Source organism: Myripristis murdjan, chromosome 22 (assembly GCF_902150065.1).
Source record: "Myripristis murdjan chromosome 22, fMyrMur1.1, whole genome shotgun sequence".
Lineage (NCBI taxonomy): Eukaryota > Metazoa > Chordata > Actinopteri > Holocentriformes > Holocentridae > Myripristis > Myripristis murdjan.
This window is the reverse complement of record NC_044001.1, coordinates 23,093,681-23,114,060: the sequence shown is the minus strand read 5'-3', so window position 1 is coordinate 23,114,060 and position 20,380 is coordinate 23,093,681. Positions and strand designations below refer to the sequence as shown.

The following is a 20,380-nucleotide window of genomic DNA, read 5'->3' as shown; positions in this document are numbered from 1 at the left end:
CTGCTGTTTTACTGTAAATGAAATTAAGATTTTTTATAACTATATGTTTTGCTGTACATTTGATGAGGACTTTGGTTATAAGAGGGAAAGGCAGGGGGAAAGGGGGCCGGAACACCTCATTATCTACATTCTGTCAGGCATTGTGGTGATCCAGTTGGTGAGGCATAGGGTCCTGTTGACACTTTTTCTGTTATTTCCAAAAAAAAAAAAAAATCACCTCCATGGAGAAACACAGGCCACCATTTCCATTGTCCCAAACCCATCCATGTGAGGAGTGATTTCTTTGGCCAATGTGGCATATTGCAAAGGGTTTGAACATTTTATCAGACTAATGTTGTTACTCCTGGGCGTTTGCACAGGTACAGGAGAAGGTGCTTTCTTTTGATTGTCCCTGTGATGTGTGGTCTTTAATAACACATTAATGTGCAGTGGTCTCCTCAAGGGGATTGTATAATGAGATTAACTATGACATGAGGAAAATGGCTTCCCCCGGTGACACCTTTTCCACCTACGCTCGCCAAGTTCACTCACTTCCTTGCCTCTGGGGCCCTGTGGGCTATTCAGTTTCTCTGTCTTTTACAGTTTTGACCATGACTAAATTCTTATAACGCAATATATTTGATTTACTTTGTGATAAAGTTCTGCAGGTATATTCAACCTCCACAAAAAGTCAAAGACCCAAACCTCCCCAAGCTCTGACCTATAACATTAACTCAACCCGGCAGGACCTGAGTACAGCTTTCATCACAAGAATAGAATCGAACCGAGCAGAGTTCAGCCACCCTCCATTCACTAAGGTCCAAGCCTGTTTTATTTCCGAAACGAACATGTCCTTTTTACATCTTGACTGGAAGTCATAGGCATTTATGATCATGATGACCTGCTGTGCCTCTGGTTCATTACCTGTATTAATCTTGGAGGTGATTCGGGACAGGTCAATACGACGAGGTGGGCGTACAGGTGTGGAGGACTTTATGGTGCTGGTTTTACGCTTCTCTGAGGGTTTGCTTATCTTAGAGAGCGGAGCAAAAATTCCTGTGGGAGAAAAACATGAGAAACAGATCTGAGACAATGAGGGAGCGAAAAGATTATGGGTTAAGATTATGGGAAAAGAATTACTTGGAGAAAAAAATTACAGCAGAAAAGAAAGCGTCTCATTTGAAAATGTCAACTTCACTGTGGTTGACACAAGAGAAATTAACCTTGCAGGGGTTAGGAAAGATACACAACTAAAAAAAGCCCCATTTGTCAAAAAAAAGTCCTATAAACTCAGTAATGGAACAAATATACTGAGTATGTGGGTGGTTCGGACTGTTTGAACTGCTAAGTGCTTCTGGGTTGTAGCATGACCTACCATGTTTGATTCGACAAGTGAAATACTGAACTCCTGCTACTGAGCCATCATTTTTTCCCTCTGGTTGGTCCAGCTCCACACCTGCCCAGAGGCCTCCAGAAAACTCAGTGCTGCCGCAGAAGCGCAGGGTGCCTACCTGGGTGGACACAAATATTCACAGCACAAGGTCAAAATCAGGATAATGAACAAGGTTAGACACTTAATAGGATTTTCAAAACGCAGCATGAAACAAATGAGCACAAAATCAGGGGACAGAGATGATGGACTGGCCAGCAGGTTGTGCAGATCGCATGGCAATCATACCCTTTCAAAAAGTATGTTAGTTTATCTCCTTATGAAAATAAGTGTGAAGTCATTACATGTTCATTCAAAATGCTGCGCAGTATGGCAAGGGCAGCCCCACTATCAGACACTCAACCATAATTTGATGTGCCTAGATTTATGAAACCAACAAAACAGAGAAATAATTAAAAGGAAAATAGAGATCAAAGTGTGAAAGTGCACCAAAGAGCACAGGGGAGATAATATGGTTTTGATTAGCCAATCTGCAGAACTCGACGCTTTGCGATTTCGCTCTCAGTGTGACGCGAGAATTCATTAATGGCTCATTCTTTCAGATGCAATGTCCGACTGTGCTGGAATGAAGGGAGTATTTTGTTGTGTGTGTCTACATGTCCATTACTTCATCTGTGTGTGTGCGCGTGTGTGTGCATGCACGTGTGTACACAATGGGGCTCTCAGTAAAGCAAGAACACATTGCACACAGCATGTAATGAAAGTCACCATGCCTGCAATATCTGACTTTTCCTTTTAAATGCACTATTGTCACATTTTTTGAGATCTAAAAAAAAAAAAAAAAAAAAAAAAAAAAAAAAAGTTCAGTGCAATTAAAAATAGAAATGTGGCAAAGCTCTGTGGTAGGATTTCAACAGAACAAATTGCCTTGTGCCTAAATTTATACTTGTAAGAGAAACACCAAACAAAAGCTCCAGCAGGTAATGGTGGCCCCAGATGGCAGCAAGTAACCAATTCAAAAGTTGATCTTCCAAATCCCGCAAATCATGTCACATGTGCTCATGTTTACCAACTCGGATGGTTGATGATTGCCTTATAGCAGAGGTGTTGAACACACAACCTGCCAGGTGGTCCAGTTCAGCCTGTGCAATGATATTCAACATGCGGAAATCTAAATAAAGAATTTTTGATGTTAAATTCTTACAAAAGGAATTATTCATTTACTAAAATTACTACTTTCTAGTTGTTATTACTACTTTCTTTTTTTGTGATTTAGGTTGATAAGACAGGTGTTAATCTAGATTTTTCAGTAAAATTCTTGCCTAGTGCAGCTTTATGATAAGATGGAAGATGAAGGATTAATGACTGTATGCTGTGAGGGAACAACCCCCTGCCCTTTTACAGTGAGCCCTCATGCACCTTCTGACCAGCAATCACTACACGGTCACCCAGTCGGATTCCCATGGTGGCGAGCTGTGCCCGGGCCTTATCTGAGAGAACAGGAGGGGACTGAGCTGGCAGGTTGAGGGGCAGGGGAGAGCTGGGCCTAGGCAGAGCCTCTCTCAGGAGAGTCCGAAGCTCTTTGGCCACAGTGGCTGCATCTGCCATCTCCAAGGGCATGTCTAGGGGATCAGGCACTACGTCTGCTGGGCACTGCCCTTTTTCATTCTGTAGGGAGAGACAGGATAAAAGAGACACACAACCATGAATTGATCAAGAAAAAGAGAGGGAGTTGTCAAATGTCAGTATGTCAAATAAAATTTAAGATATCATGACTGGTAAATATCAAATCATCTATCAACCAACATGATAGACTGCAAGAACATCAAACAGTAAACATGAATGATTTTTGTTCCTCTAAAAAAAAAAAAAAAGTGCAGTGCAATAACTTGTGAAGCAACGATGCTGGCCTTAACAGAATCTTTAATCTCATCTATGCTCTCAGAACAAAATCCCCCATTGGTGCATTTGAAAGCAGCTGATCAGTAGGCATACAACATGGGAGTTAAGTCAAGTGGCTCAAAGAAACGACTGTCAGTGAGAGTTGAGACAGAGTCAGCGAGCTGAAGCGTCAGGGGAGGCAGGAGGCAGGAGGAGATGGCTGCGGAGGCGTGACAGACGAAGGAGCTCATTCGGCACTGCGCTGGAGTAATTGGGGCACACTCATGCTCACCATCCCCTCCAGCAGCAGCATGAGTGGTTCTTTATGAAACATCAAAAGGAACTTGCTTTCCACTGCCAAGGCTGTCTTACACATGTTGTAACACTGGGCTAATGCACAAACTACTTGTAATTTATTGACTGACTTGAATGGATGCACTTGTGTTGGTATGCATTTCTACCTTTGTGTGTAATCTTTTGTTACAATATTTGACAAGAACAAAAAGGTGGAAATTCAGTGTTAATTATCTGTGTGGTAAAAGCCCAACAACTGTGCCTGCAGCTGTTGGTGCATTCTACTGTTGACTGTCACCATTAAGGCATTGTGAAGGCATTCCATTATATATTATACCTTCTCAAATGATCAGTCAGGCACTTAATAGCTATGGGAGGAATGTGTGGGTGGTTAAGATGTTTCCATTTTCTCCAGTTCTTCATCATGGTATAGGCTAACTCTCATTTACAGAAAACCTTGCATCATGGAAACTATACATGGTTTCTTTTTCTTCTGCCTGCACATTTGAAATATGTCAGATTTCAGCAATGTCGCAGCGTGTTTAACTCAGACTGTCATTCTATACATCTATTTGAATGAGTTAGTAAACATTTTGGTGTAAAACTCTGGAAGGATGGTCATATGATGAACATCCAGTCAGAATTTTACGTATCAATGAACAATATGTATATAACATTTCATCTTACTGGATTTATCATTTGTTAGGGTTATGTCTACAGCATGAATGGCTAACATTAGCTTTGTACATGAGATCGACTATGGGCACTAGATGAGTTACACCACTTGCTAACTTTTGGCTCAGTGATGTTTGATTATCTCCACCAATGACGATCAAAATGAGTCTCATCTGTGCAACAGGGGTAACCACACTTCTCACCAGGATTTCAACATGCCATGCAAGTAAATCATTGCTTTACCTGATAAAATGGAGTAATAACTAATTACAGACAGCTGACAACCAATCCAGGCCCTGACTCACCTGCCGCCCATGTGAGACTCACTCTGATTGGTGAGATAATCATAAGTCACTGTGTGAATTGAACAGTTTCAGAGAGAGTTTTGAAAACAACTGAGATCATGAAATCACTGGAGGGGGCCTTAAAACACTTTTAGACACTTTCAACATGTTTCACTTAAGCTCTGTGAGGGAACACAATGGCACCAGTTCTTACAGTGAGAGCCAAAAACACTGGCAGGCACAGCCAAAGAAATGTTTGTGCCAACTACATAACAGCTGTACATGCTGTGTCTATAACGGAGGTAACAACCTAAATTAATGACTCTGCTACTCCAAGACACTGCAGTTTATCTAAAGTGATAGTTTTGATCGGAGATATGAGATAGTGAAACCCTTGTCCTTAAACTTTAATTACTGGAGAGCCCTGTGTCAACTCATGTGCTGTTGACAGTTTATGTGGCTTTCAGAATGCACATTATGGAAGACGAGGGCCCCCTAATATGTCTTAAAACTATCAAAAAATGAAAGTCTATCAACTGAGTAAACAATCCACTGGAGCGGACTTGTGCTAATGGCAAATATGGTATTAGGCCAAAGACATGAGTTATGAGGTCCAGATTTAGATGAAAGGAAATCAGCAAACTACACCTTGTCTTTTCAGAACATGATAAAAGGCGGCACGTCTGTACACCAATTTTTTTTGTTCACACAGCCCATTTCCATGATTACGCAACTTTAACTTTGTACAACTTGAGTCGGAAGGGAATGTTTGGTTGCCACTTAAAGGCTCTACTGCCTTCATCCAGCCTCTTTCAGTGCTAGAATCTAGGCTTAGTAGTATAGCAGGGACTGGAAATACCATTACCAAATTAAATGACTTCCAAGTGTGGCCTTTATTCAAAACAAACTGACTGATTTCAAGCATAAGATCTTGGCTGTGGGACCAAGCCTTATACTATTCTGCCTAATTCCAGCAGTTTTTTTCCCCAAACGCAACAAACACAACAATGTAGACTGAGCACTGAAGTACTACACAAATCAGTGTATTTGCATGTAGTGATGATGGTAAGAAAAAAAATTACACAACCTGAGAACGAGCATTGCTGTGAGGCTGAGAGACATTTCAAACTCACACTACATTACAAGTGTGTAAATGCTGACCCATGAATCCTGCCAAATGATGAATTGTCAAGGCCCAACCTGATATCAGGAAGTGCTGACCAAGGTTGTTGAAGTCAATTCTGGGTAGTCTTTTAACATCATTATTACTACTCTCTGCACTGTAAATACTTTTTCACAAGAGTACTTTGTCCACAGAGCCTCAGAAAAACTGTGGTGTTACATGTTTTGAGAGAAGTTTGTTTATCCTAAAATGATTATGCCTGGCTGTGACTGATTTTTGTAACTTTTCTGTAGTGATGCCCTCATGAGCAATCAGTATACTCAATTTTAAGTGTCTGACAAGCTTTCAGTCAACCAACTGAGTTGTATGCTGCTTTGGGGTAAGCTGAATACATAAGGACCCTCATAAATCCTAAACAGGCTTATGACAAAAATAGGCAGGGGTCAAAAAGGTAGGATTAACTCAACCCCATACGCAGCAAATTGTCATGTTGACTGAACAGTCATCACTCTGTGAGCCAGCAAAACCTACTTGCTTATTTCTAACTGGCTGACTCATGGTTGGTGCCAATACAGATCTGATGAGGGGGAGCAAATATTCTCAGATGATCGCTGACAGAGCGATAACAAAACTGCTAGAAACAGGTCGCCTAGATCTCAAGGGCTGGGGGTAGCAGCCAACAGTCGATAAACCTCAAAAGACAAAGCACACAGAAAAATATAATCATTCCTCGACAGTGACTGGTCAGTCTGATGAGAAACAAACATCTGTGAAAACAGATGAATACATCTGTGAAAAAGGGGTTAAAGATGGTGATTCATGTTCACAAATGCTCTTGGAGCTTTGCATTCTTACACACACCAATACGATGAAGGCTTTAGAACATAGGGCACGCAATCCCTCATCTTTGAGCTGAGGCATGATCAGTTTATGGTACATGGTGCATTGGCGACCTCCAGTGGGGAACTGAATGTAAAGAACAAGGAGCTTTTCTGTTAACAAAAGCTTAAATGCATCAAGCAAACCCTGTATTCAGAGCAAGTAAAAAATAAGCTCAGGAGTCCATATCACCACTGTGACATGCAACTTCTATCAAGCGTAGATAAAATGTATCAAGAGTGTCTGACAAACTGTGGAGTCACCGACAATGCATGTCCTGACTGCAAATTATCACCTACCAAGAATCTGCTGTATATCCTTCAGTTCAAGGTAAATGTAAATCTTGAATCAGGGGTGTTCAACAAACCTCGTAACAAAGGCTTGAGATGACTGCAAACGGAGGGGCACAAAGGCCAACTCCATGAGTAAAAATTGAAAAATGCCCAACTGGTAGAGCTATTCAAAGCATGTCTGGAGAATTTGTATTCCAAACAAACGGCATTTCACAGCATTATCTACTGACTGAGTCAGAAAATACCAAAATGGAAAATGTGATGCGCCAACAGAAAAAAAATTACACTGAATATCTGAAATGACAAAAGCAAGGCCTTAGAGTATAGCTGGGAGACTGCAGTTCTTTGGTGTTGTTGTTCTTACTGATCACGTTAAGTACTTTTGCAAAGGGCTCAGTCAAATTGATGTAATACCATGCCATGTCCATTTTATTGGAATACAATAAATCAAGGACCTGTTGTGGTTAAATGTAAAGTCATTCCCTTAAGTCACCAAATCAGGACATGAGCATGGGCAATGGGCAGTCTGCATACTTTCATGTAAGGTGCTCCCAAACTGTCAATATCTGGCAATTAAAAATTACCTCAAACATTTAAAAGGTGTCCTGTAAAATTTTGAAAATTGTCTATTTTTGCAGCTACCTGGATGGAAATATCTGTACCTTTTTGCTTTTTTAAAAAAAAATGTGCTAATGTATAATCCAAGAGCTTCCAAGTCACATGGGTGCATCTGCTAGGATATCAACACTGAAAACAAGAGGCTTGATCTCAACCAGGTTGTACAACATTTTCAGTGACAATTTTGTACACATGTCAAACTCAAGGCCTGTGGGCAAGATCAGGCAAGTGAAACAATTATATCTGGCCTGCAAGATGACTTAATGATTGTATTAATGGTGGCCTGGTTCCATATTGCCTATAAATCAGATAACGCAAACCCCAACATGCTAAACAAAAAGTGGAAAACAGGTGTTTTCAAGACAGGTGGGAGGTCGAGTAACTTTTTGCTTCCAAAAGGGACAAATCTGTCTGTCTCATATGGAGAGCTGATATGGCTGTAATCAAAGAATACGTTTTTTTTTTTTTTTTTTTTTTTTTAATCAGATGTAAATCTGTCTATATTTTTAAGTGTGACTTTTGAAATACACTCTATGGACAAAAATATTGGGCCAAACCTCTTAATCACTGAATTGAGGTGTTTCATTCAGTCTCATTGCCACAGGTGTATCAAATCAAGCAGCTAGCCATGCAGTCTGCCTTTACAAACATTTGTGAAAGAATGGGTCGTTCTGAAGAGCTCACTGAATTCCAGTGTGGTGCTGTAATAGTAATGTAATAGGATGCCACCACTGCAACAAGTCGGTTGGTGAAATTTCTTCCCTCCTAGATATTCAACCATCAACTGTAAGTGGGATTATTGCAAAGTGGAAGCGTTTAGGAACCACAGCAACTCAGCCACCAAGTCGCAGACCATGTAAAGTTACAGAGCGTGGTCGGTGAGCACTGAGGCGCATAGTGCGTAAAAGAGGCCAATGCTGTGCTGACTCAGTAACTGCAGAGCTCCAAACCTCCTCTGGCATTAACACCAGCACAAAAACTGTGAGCTAGGACCTTCATGGCATGGGTTTCCATGGCCAAGCACAACACCAAGCGTCGGGTGGAGTGTAAAGCACGCCGAGTCTTGGTTTGGAGAATGCCAGGAGAACGTTCCCTGCCTGACTGCACTGTGCCAAGTGTAAAGTTTGGTGGAGGAGGGATAATGCTATGGGCTTGTTTTTCTGGAGTTGGCCTTGGCCCCTTAGTTCCAGTGAAGAGAAGCTTCCAGCTTTGTGGAACAGTTTGGGGAAGGCCCTTTTCTGTTCCAGCATTGCTGTGCCTCAGTGCACAAAGCAAGCTCCATAAAGGCATGGCTGGCTGAGTTTGGTGTGGAAGATCTTGACTGGCCCACAGAGTCCTGACCTCAACCCCATCCAACACCTTTGGGATGAACTAGAACAGAGATTGAGAGCCAGGCCCTCTCATCCAACATCAGTGTTTTGCCTCACAAATGCTCTCCTGGATGAAAGGGCAAAAATTCCAATAGACACACCTACTGTAGAAAGCCTTCCCAGAAGAGTGGAAGCTGTTCTAGCTGCAAAGGGGGGACCAACTTATGCCTATGCATTTAGAATGGGATGTCATAAACGCTCCTGTAGGTGTAAGGTGTAGGTGGTCTAATACTTTTGTCCATACAGTGTACTTTAACATATTTAAACCAAATGAACCATGTGATTTAACAGCAAAATAGTTGTTTTATTTCTAGTTGGATTTGCTTTCCAGTAATGTACATGAATGACTAAAACGTGTATGACTGTAAATTTCTCTTCAGCAAAATATCAGTTATCTGGTTATTTTTGATTCCATGTGATGAAACTATGTCATTTGAAAGGATTCAGGGTCGGCTTGCAGATACAATATGCCAGAAAATAGGAATGATACAGTGAACTCTTTTCATGTCATTTTTCACTTTCATCAGTTTGGTTTTAGATATCCTTCGTTGTTTTAGAGAAAGGCATTTTTGGGGAGTAATGTTTCATGTGAAGTTCATATTTACTCAGGATATATTTTGATCAACAGATTGACCGCTTTGGGTCAAAAATGTTTAATAAATACAGGTGGCACCTGTCTGGCCCTCAAATTGGTTGTAATTTTTTAATACAGACCCTCAATATTTTCCTATGTTGTGAAGACAGAGAGTTAGAGCTAGCTTAGGTTTTCGTCTCATCTACAGCACTGTCCACACGAAAGCAGTTATGGCAGCAGTTGCTGCTACAGTACTACAGCTTTAAAGGAGTAAATAATAGCAACACTTAAACATTACATTTAGTGACATAAGTCAGATTACTTTTAATGACCTCTGGGTGTTATATTTCATTTCCCAAAAACTCAGCAGGGATGGAATATGACTGCAGAAGCTAAATTAGGAGTGTGGATTTCAAAAGAAAATCCCTAGGGGGGAAATGGTAGAATGGGGGTGGGGTACAAAGTAAAGCACCAGGCTGGTGGAGACGTGATAGCTCTATGTCTGCTGGCACAAAGTCTTTAAATCTTGCTAGCTGTACAGCTTTGCAGTCATACGGTAGGACCTTCGGGAGAGAAAATTAGACAACTGTGGGCAAATATCACCGTGTGCACGTTTTTTTAAACTCATGTTAAAAATCATATATAGTTCAAAATGGAAATGAAGAGGACTATTTGTGACTGCACTTTCATAAAATGTATATATTTGAACAAGGGAAATGTATGGTTACAGATGCCATGAAACAGCAATCACAGCTCAGTTCAGGACATGCTTCTGATAAATTGGAGATAAAGAGGGATTTATTTAAGTTAAAGAGTGGGAGTGTGCATTGTAGTAGTGACAAAGCTGTTGAAATGCTCAGTGGAAGAAACTTATCATTTGACACAGCTGCAATAAAGAAAAAGCTAAGAACCAATCATGAAATGCGATTGTACACTTGTACACAAAGACTATATTTCCACACTTGCTGTACATTATTGCGCCTTTTTGAAACTGTCAGCATGATAATCTGTAGCAATGATAAAGCATAAGAATTCTGTATGCAAGTTATCTTTGATATACAGTACAGGCCAAAAGTTTGGACACACCTTCTCATTCAATGCGTTTTCTTTATTTTCATGACTATTTACATTGTAGATTCTCACTGAAGGCATCAAAACTATGAATGAACACGTGGAGTTATGTACTTAACAAAAAAAGGTGAAATAACTGAAAACATGTTTTATATTCTAGTTTCTTCAAAATAGCCACCCTTTGCTCTGATTACTGCTTTGCACACTCTTGGCATTCTCACGATGAGCTTCAAGAGGTAATCACCTGAAATGGTTTTCACTTCACAGGTGTGCCTTATCAGGGTTAATTAGTGGAATTTCTTGCTTTATCAATGGGGTTGGGACCATCAGTTGTGTTGTGCAGAAGTCAGGTTACTACACAGCCGACAGCCCTATTGGACAACTGTTAAAATTCATATTATGGCAAGAACCAATCAGCTAACTAAAGAAAAACGATTGGCCATCATTACTTTAAGAAATGAAGGTCAGTCAGTCCGGAAAATTGCAAAAACTTTAAATGTGTCCCCAAGTGCAGTCGCAAAAACCATCAAGCACTACAATGAAACTGGCACACATGAGGACCGACCCAGGAAAGGAAGACCAAGAGTCACCTCTGCTTCTGAGGACAAGTCCATCCGAGTCACCAGCCTCAGAAATCCCAAGTTAACAGCAGCTCAGATCAGAGACCAGATAAATGCCACACAGAGTTCTAGCAGCTGACCCATCTCTAGAACAACTGTTAAGAGGAGACTGCGCCAATCAGGCCTTCATGGTCAAATAGCTGCTAGGAAACCACTGCTAAGGAGAGGCAACAAGCAGAAGAGATTTGTTTGGGCCAAGAAACACAAGGAATGGACATTAGACCAGTGGAAATCTGTGCTTTGGTCTGATGAGTCCAAATTTGAGATCTTTGGTTCCAACCGCCGTGTCTTTGTGAGACGCAGAAAAGGTGAACGGATGGATTCCACATGCCTGGTTCCCACTGTGAAGCATGGAGGAGGAGGTGTGATGGTGTGGGGGTGTTTTGCTGGTGACACTGTTGGGGATTTATTCAAAATTGAAGGCACACTGAACCAGCATGGCTACCACAGCATCCTGCAGCGACATGCCATCACATCCGGTTTGCGTTTAGTTGGACGATCATTTATTTTTCAACAGGACAATGACCCCAAACACACCTCCAGGCTGTGTAAGGGCTATTTGACCAAGAAGGAGAGTGATGGAGTGCTGCGGCAGATGACCTGGCCTCCACAGTCACCGGACCTGAACCCAATCGAGATGGTTTGGGGTGAGCTGGACCGCAGAGTGAAGGCAAAGGGGCCAACAAGTGCTAAACACCTCTGGGAACTCCTTCAAGACTGTTGGAAAACCATTTCAGGTGACTACCTCTTGAAGCTCATCGAGAGAATGCCAAGAGTGTGCAAAGCAGAAATCAGAGCAAAGGGTGGCTATTTTGAAGAAACTAGAATATAAAACATGTTTTCAGTTATTTCACCTTTTTTTGTTAAGTACATTACTCCACGTGTTGATTCATAGTTTTGATGCCTTCAGTTAGAATCTACAATGTAAATAGTCATGAAAATAAAGAAAACGCACTGAATGAGAAGGTGTGTCCAAACTTTTGGCCTGTACTGTACACCTGTGGTGCAACTCAAGCTCACCAAGTGATGTCGATAAAAAGGTTGTGCCTTGTAGAGTACCTTCTTAAAGCTGAGTATGTTCCTGTTCACCGAGTCTTCTCAGAATGAAGAAAAAAAATTGAGGTGGTTTTGAATTTCCTGCAGGTGTATTTTTGACAGTCATCTGTCATATTTCATCATCTGGAGTACCCTTTTGTTAGGAACATCAACTGCAAACCTTACAAATGTATATTTATGTACATCTCCTGTGATCACCTACAAACTGTCCTGCTGCACAAAATCCACAAACCAGATCATTAGACTGAGAGGATAAGGGCGCTTTGTATAAAATCAAATATCATGACATCTTTGAATAAATATCTCAATATTGATATTGTAGGGATGACTACTGGTGCTTGCATAAGATCTTGACATACAAGAGACTTCTCTTAGACAATCATTAGTAATGTAGATGACAAAGCAGGGAGAGGAAAATCCCCCGTAATTGATCATTGTAATATTCAAAAGCTGGATTTTTAGTCTTACATCACAGCATCGATACAATATCGATACACTGCTCAGCCCTAGTGCTCATTCACATTTTGATCTGTTCCTGTTGTCTCTTAAGCCGGACCCATTTAGAAATATGTCTGGTGTAATAGTTGTTCACAAGTCCAGAAGGAGAGCAAAATCTGTGAAGGCATCAAAACCTGAACCTGAACTGTGGATTTTAATTCATCTGACTTTTCCTGAGATAGAAGCTTAGTTGCCAATCTGTGATAAATGCACTGGACATGCTGACTGAATTAAATTCCAGTGGAATGCAAACCTGTGAGAAGTTAGAGCATGAGATTTAGCCATTTTGTGTGGTTTCTACAATAGACTTTACTTCACTTTGTCAAGCCTAGACCTACCTGGGAAATGTGATGTGTATGTACGGAAAAAAAAAAAACTGCAGCTTACTCTAAAAGCGGGGTTGGCTCCCAGTTCCAGAAGACATTTGACAGCTGAAGTGCATAGGTTGGACGCAGCAATGTGCAGGGCTGTGCCAAAGTCAAAGTCACTGCAGGTGGCATCGACATCTGGAAAGGCCAACAGAGGGAGATGGGCATCACACACTGAAGACAGACGGAATAAAAACTTACGGCCTCCCAAGTCTAAACCCTCTACCGTAAAATCTGCAACTATGTAGTGCTACTCCTTAGGTATAATCATTCAGATTTTATTTTCCACAGTTAAGAATTGTAGATTACTTGCATAACAGCAAAATTGAATCATTTCATCTCACCAAGGATACCCACTGAGGATTAAAAAGGTAAGATAAATCACTGTAAAATATCTTTGTTCGTCCACAGTTATCACAGTGTCTAAAAAAATAACTGGGATTACCATTTAAACCATAGTGATGAAGCCCAAACTGCAGTATTCCACCTGACTTGAGTCATGTGGTTAGAACAAATAACTCAAACCCACCAGGAATCCTGATAAATCACAAGACACCACTGTGTGATGGCAAAGATGAAAATGATTTGTCTCTCTACTAAATGTCCTCTATCTTCACCCCCTTCTTCTAGCTGTCTCCAGTCTCCTCCAACTGTTTCACATAGCCTGCTACAAATTCTTTTCATCCTTCACTTCTCTCAAGCACACTTGCTCCAAAAAATATGCCTAAACATGTTGCTAGTGCCAAACAGAAATGTGTTCACGCATGCGTGAAATAAGCAGTAATCAAAAGAAATTCCTCAGTCTGCAACTTCTGTAGCCACTGTCGTCATTTTGTGGCTTCTGGGACTGTTTCCCTTGTTCCCCTCTCTCCTCTGGCCAAAGCAAGGCTCTTACCTCCAGGCTGCGATGCCTGCAGCACCACCCTGATCAGCTGGGGCACGTCAAAGTAGGAGGCATAATGCAGGGCCCTCATGTTGGTCCAGCGTGAGCGCAGGTTGGGTTCAGCACCCAGGGCCAGGAGCTGGCGGGCGAAGCTGGCTGCTGTCTCAGCGTCGCCTGTGGCATGGGGCAGTTGGGGCAGCAACAGACACAGAGCATGCCAGTGTAAATGAGTGCACTGCACTAGAGGAGCAGTGTTGATGAATAGCAGTGCTTGCTGACTCGCACGGGAATATTTGTTCAGTGGACAGAGCAGTAAGATAAACTAATACACAGCAATATACGGCAGATGAGTGTACACTTTTACAATCCTGCTGAGTGTAATTATTCAACATCCTTGTCAATACTAACCGATGCCTGGGGCCCCGGCCTTGCAGCAGTAGTGCAGGAGGCTCATATCCGTCAGGCCATCTCGATCATTCACACCGCAGCCTCTTTTTAGGATCTGTGCAATGACAAGATATGTGACATGTAGCAAAACACCAGCACCGTCACTGTGCTGCAATATTATATAATAGGCTATAAAAGTGAGACTGAGGCACTGATCTGATGAATGACAGGCAAGTTGGGCCTATCATAACTCTGCTCAACTTCAGGTTTAGACAAGAACTGTTTTACAAACTGACAGAGAAACGGGACGTTTATTTCTCAAGGGTAGCAGTTATTAAGTGAGAGAGTGAGAGAAATAATCGTCTGCTTTTACCCTTGAGACAAGTACTTCACTGCACAATTTACTGCAATGCAGCTACTTTGTATAGCTGGGGGTGGAGGGTGGGGGGAAAGGGGAGGAGGGCCTCCTAACTCACCCCAAAAAAAAAAAAAAAAAAAAAAAGACAGGTACTCTGTGTATATTTTGGTTGTCATTAAAGGTGAAATATTATTCCTGTAATGTTTTTGCATTTATTTGTGACTGAGTAAATGAGTCATTTGTGCATTGTAAGCTTTACAAGCACAAAGAAAGAACATTTTGCCTCAATAAAAAGGCTGTGTAGATAAACTGCATAAGACCACAGGGACAGCACAATAAGCTGGAGAGCGTCACCTCGTTGCCAATGAGGTCAATGTTCTTCTGGACCTGGGGCACCCATTGCCTTAGCACGGCGAACAGCTCCGGCACCGTGGTGCTGGGATCCAGGAGAACCTCTTTGCATTGGGGCTCGCTGGGGTCAAAGAAGGAGAACTCTGGTGGTGGTGATGGGAGGCCAAACAACACAAACATGTTGACTAGACTCTAATTCAATTTGGTTAGTCAAGCCAGGTTTCTAAAGCTTAAGAAGACACTCTGCAGCACAGACATACATTAACGTTCTGCTAGAGACTGCTCAATCGATTCATTCAAATTACTTATCTTGGGTAATTTCCTTGCTGTGCTTGCAGTGTACAGTGCTGAATGAAATCAGATGTGACAATGGATGGCATGCCGTGAACCAAATGAAGCGTCTGAAAGCTCAAACTGAGGCTCTAAACAAATGGGCTCTGCCGCTCGCTGGGAATTCTAACACTTATAGAAAGTCTGAAATTTGTTGAATCAAATTTCCTTTACTTATGTGTGAAAAGAGAGGATTAATTTTATAAGAGCCCATTAGGTGGAATATCTATGGCCACAATTTAATTCATGATGTTCTGGGATGCAAAACTGATTGTACAGCTCTCTGTCCATAGCTGCTTCTGGCCACTGTGGGAAATTTACAACCTCAAGCAGATACCCAAGCAAAAGGAGAGTACCTTCAGCTGGGGACACACTTCACAGCTGTTAGGTCAACCATTATAACTGATTGTGAAGGTCAGATAGTTATAGTGACAAAAGCAATAGTAGGTACAGTTGCAGTTTGTCAGGGTCCAGGATCAGGCTGACCAATATAGTAAAAAAAAAAAAAAAAATCATATTGCAATCTGTAAAATTAATTGCAATATGATTTTTTTAAACAAATTTAGTAGGAATGATTATTTTTATGTCATAATTTTCACTTTCACTGAAAAAGTTATTAAAATGATGATGATGTGGTTTTTATGGGCATCTGTACCAAACAAACAGTTTTTTTTTTACATCTGGGAAATACAATTTGTGGGCTAGAACATCTCTATACCATCATATTACTTTATTTGCAACAATGTGTTGACATTTTACCTTTATCAAAAAAAAAAATTCGGATATTGCACTTAGCTATTTTGCAATTTCGATAACATTTTGATTAACTGTTCAGGCCAAGTTCAGGACTTGCCCTGTGATCTACTCAGGATCATCACTTTTACTTCAAAGTTACTGATTTTTCAACTCAAAATCTGGGCTATGTTTGACCTCCTATTGTAGGGTCACCTGGTCAACCACTGAAAAATAGAAATCAACAACTGCCAATGAAGGCTGAGGAGGGGAGGGGAACAAAACACTTGAATATGAGAACAAAAACGCTCAAAGTCATTATTGTTTACACTCTGTAATGCAGAACCAAACTCGTTTTCAAAGTGTATGGCAAAAATCCACCAGTTCTAGTCATTCAGATCCCAATTTACTAAATCATAATGTGTGCAAAACCAACAACATAACCCCTGGCTGGTCAAGAAGACTGTCTTGCACCAATGACAAGTCATAATACTGACTTTGAACACTGAAAATGTTCCAGCACCCACCAATGGTTTTAGTAAATGTGTGTTCCAATGATGCCACAATCCGTTCCTCTGTGTAACAATTTCCCAGCTTTGGATATGTTAACAAGCCTGAAACAAAACAAACACCCCTATTCATCTCTAATGTGTGTATAACGCATGTGAGTGTGCATCCTCACCACAGTCACTGGGCATGGGTGCAGAGGCCACCTGGTGGATGACAGGGCGCTCCAGGCCACGGCTGTGCTGATGGGAAGGAAGCCTACTGTGGCAGCCGTGAACAGAGTCCCCCTCAACTGGCTCTGAAACATCCTCCTTAGTCATCTCCCCCTCAGGACCTGAGACAGGAACACGATTAGAAGTCCTATTCTGAGACCAGAAGTAGGTCTAATCTTGACATATCAGTGAGAGTGCCACTGTTTTACAACAAAACGTAACCCAATTTAAGCCGTCAGGTAATCAGGCACCACAACGATGAAGTGGCAAACTTTTCAATTGCTCCTCTTAAGTAAGTCCATGCCTCTCTGAATAGCTAGTGACATCTGATTAAAATTCACGAGGAGACACAAAAACATCTACGCAGTGAAATATCTCTGTACCTGTCCCTTCAATATTGTATCAGCAGCCATTAGTGTGATATCCATATTTCATAGCTGTCACTTTTTATAAAATATATTCAATCAAATAATATTGTTAAGAGTGGAAAAATGGTCAGTGTACAAGAGGGTTAGAGGCCTAATTAAATCACTGCTTTTCCTTGTAAGTATGGATTTATTTTGACATTTTATTGATAAAATGAATCAATTTCAGCTTTTTATGGCAATCAGATTCAACAGAGATAGATTCTGCATTATATCACAGAATGAAATTTTGTGTCACAGGACATAAGAGTCACAATACTATGTTATATTGTTATGGTGTTAAGTACTGCAATAATATTGTATTGTGAGCTCTGAGGCAATTCCCTCTGCAACAGCAAAGTGGGGTGCACGTTGAGGTATAATTTGGCTATGAACAGCAGGGCAGAGACACAGCTGGAAAAGGTCGGTAAGCCATTTCTATGAGCAGTGCGAAGGCATGATCCATGACCATGCTGCGTTAAGTGCGCAGGGAGAAGCTTTGAGCATTTTAAATAGTTACAAGTCAGACCTGTCACTGGTTATGAGAAATGAGTCCACAAATTGTTAAAAGACATACACAAGGCTAAGATGATCGCTTCTGACATACATGGAGGGTGAGGAAATCAGAACTGGAAATCAGAAATTTTGAACTGGCTTAAACACAGAGCTTGAGTAAGGTCCTGTAAGGATAGGGGCTGGCCTATGCAACATATGCTAAACAACTAGACTAATGATCAAACAGTGATTTTGTATCAGGAGGAAAGAGACACACAGGCAGGGAGAGAGCTCAAGAAACAAAGAGGCTGAACTAGAAGAAAACACACAGGCCTAAGCCTGCAAAGTCACCACCGAGTCTAAAGGCAGCTAGACCAACCAACACTCACTGTCATCTTCTCCTTTATCCTCTTCCCTGTTGATCTCCATGAGAGCCTCCCAGTCAAGCTAAGCTAAAATCAATCACAAGAGACACAAACTGGGTCCGACAGAGTGTCTAACCAGGCAACATCTCAAAATAACTGTCAAGCGCAGAGGCTGGCCCTTCTCAATCTCCAACAGCACACCTCCTCTCTCTGATTATGCCCTGTTGATCTCTTAGCTCCCAGGTTCAGGGCTATTTACAGCCCGCAGACTCTCAAGGCTTGGTATTCTCACTGCTCTGACTCTACCCGGCTGGAATGTCACTCTCACTTTCCAGTCATGTGAACTGTTGACCCTCCTGCAACCTCATCTGGCTAGTCAGCCCTAATAACACTCACAATACAGATAATATGGCTGTAGGGTGACAGCCAGTGCAAACAAACATTGCATAAAAGGGCAGCGAGGTTGTGTTGTGATTAGGAGGGCTGTCGCTAAAACGGAAGGCCTGAGTTCAGTCTCCCATGACAGCAAGCATCCGTTCTACTGAAGTGTCACCAAGTCAGACAGTCTCAACCAGCTCAAAGGGGTGCTCCTTTGTAGCTGACCATGACCTCATCATGGAGAGAGGCAAGAGAAGATAAATTCTTCCTTTTGGGGTCAATATACTTTCATAAAACAAAAGAGCACACCAGTATAATAGGGCTTCAGTAAGGCAAAGACTGCTATAGGGCAGGCAGTAACCACCACAGAACTGTGCCAGATTTCTGCAAAAAAAAAAAAAAAAAAAAAGCCACAGGGCCTACAAGCCCTACATATCGCTACTACAAATATCTGACAACTTGTTTGATTGCAGGATAGGGTGCTTGAAGCTCTGTTGGCCCTGCTAACAGAAGTGAAAAGGGAAATATCTCGGGCTATATGTATCTCTGAGGTCACGGACTGGCTTTCAAAGGATTAGGACTTTGCAGTGTGACTTGGGACAATGGCCTAGTTTCTCAGTGTGCGCCTCCTTGTTCATGAGACCCATGATGTCATCCTGCACCCATCCTTACAGCCAATAAAATAACAATCTAATCACATGTCCAGCTGTAATGAGGCAACTTCACACATTTCATATTAAGTGCTGTTTTAAGTCCTGCACTGTAAGTGAATCTATGGGGTAAAACTGTACAACACAACATTACAACCACAAAAACATGTGACTGTGACATGATAGCCCACAAAGACTACCCAGGAAATATGATTGTCTAAATACACACTAAAATCACTGCCATTAATTAAGCTCATTTATATGTGTCTGTGGAGCCTTGGTACTGTTAGTCTTTACTGATGATGTTCACAAACCTGACTATCCAAACATTATGTTGAGTGAGTGGTAACGTTATGCCTTTTAAGTTACCAGCGATAGGCACACGAAACACATTAGTAAGTAAGTTATATAAACTTCACGGGACTTTTTAATGTTTACAGGAGATTTTCACAGGTGTGCATCGTTAACATAACCTAGCTAAATACCTACACTTGGCGAACTACATTAACCCCAGAGAGCTCAAACTCCTCAGCAGTGACCACTCCCTCTCCTCTCCCTCTCTCTCCCTCCACGTTTGTCGCACACTCACACTGAGGAAAGGTGAAGCCACACTAGCCTACGTGATGCACTAACTTTTAAATTATTTACTGACCCGGCCAGCTGGGTTGTGAACGTACCTGTTATTTGCTAGCTAACGGTAAACTGTTAGCGGAAGGGAGCTGGCTAATGTCAGAAAGCCGGTCGGGGCGAGCTCGAAAGTGACAACAGCTAGTTCATTTTTTAATTTAATCCCTGTTTGTTGTGGACAGTTATCAACCATTAGTAAAGCGCTAACGTCATGAGAAAAAGTTGTCAATGAAGATAAAACAGCCTCATATACTGACTGACTAACGTTAGCTCCTCAGATGTAGCTAGCACAAATATTGGGCCAAGCCCCCCCACTGGCTCAAGATGCACTTTACAACTGGGAGCGGATAGAAATATCCTTGCAAATAGAAGTAATTACGCCAAAAAGCTGGATTACCTCAGCCTTGCCGCACGCTTCAAAATGCTTGGAGTCATGAGTGAAATTCCTACGGAGCTTGCAGCGGATTTAGTCCGTCAAGTTAAGAGCAAATTCTTCGTTATGCCGTATAAATTGCTTCCAGATTTAGGATTTAGACTTCAGAATAAAAGTATGTCTCTGACACTTCCGGTCTTCCGCTTAAAAGTAAAAAAAATATATATCTCAAGCGCCAAATGCATATTTAAAATATTACTATTGATAATAATAATAATAATAATAATAATAATAATAATAATAATATATTATTATTAGTAGTAGTAGTAGTAGTAGTAGTAACAGTAGTAGTAGT

General features: G+C 41.4%; 1 protein-coding gene across 4 annotated transcripts in view; it reads right to left on the bottom strand.

Moving 5' to 3' along the window:
- Positions 1 to 20,177, bottom strand: part of LOC115354140 (CAP-Gly domain-containing linker protein 4) — a 33,734-nt gene extending 13,557 nt beyond the window's left edge. For 3 of the 4 annotated variants that reach the window (XR_003927764.1, XM_030044334.1, XM_030044336.1), the window contains exons 1-9: positions 18,022 to 18,131; positions 16,697 to 16,855; positions 14,956 to 15,095; positions 14,265 to 14,358; positions 13,869 to 14,030; positions 12,993 to 13,111; positions 2,789 to 3,037; positions 1,355 to 1,490; positions 904 to 1,035 (exon numbers count right to left, since the gene is read on the bottom strand). Coding sequence is in view for 3 of the 4 variants with exons in the window: in XM_030044334.1 (XP_029900194.1) it covers positions 904 to 1,035; positions 1,355 to 1,490; positions 2,789 to 3,037; positions 12,993 to 13,111; positions 13,869 to 14,030; positions 14,265 to 14,358; positions 14,956 to 15,095; positions 16,697 to 16,855; positions 18,022 to 18,061 (1,231 nt within the window). In the remaining variant the exon portion in view is untranslated. Of the gene's footprint in view, positions 1 to 903; positions 1,036 to 1,354; positions 1,491 to 2,788; positions 3,038 to 12,992; positions 13,112 to 13,868; positions 14,031 to 14,264; positions 14,359 to 14,955; positions 15,096 to 16,696; positions 16,856 to 18,021; positions 18,132 to 20,049 lie in introns of those variants that run through there. The other variant, XM_030044335.1, reaches the window with a different exon arrangement.
- Positions 20,178 to 20,380: the final 203 nt, after the last annotated feature.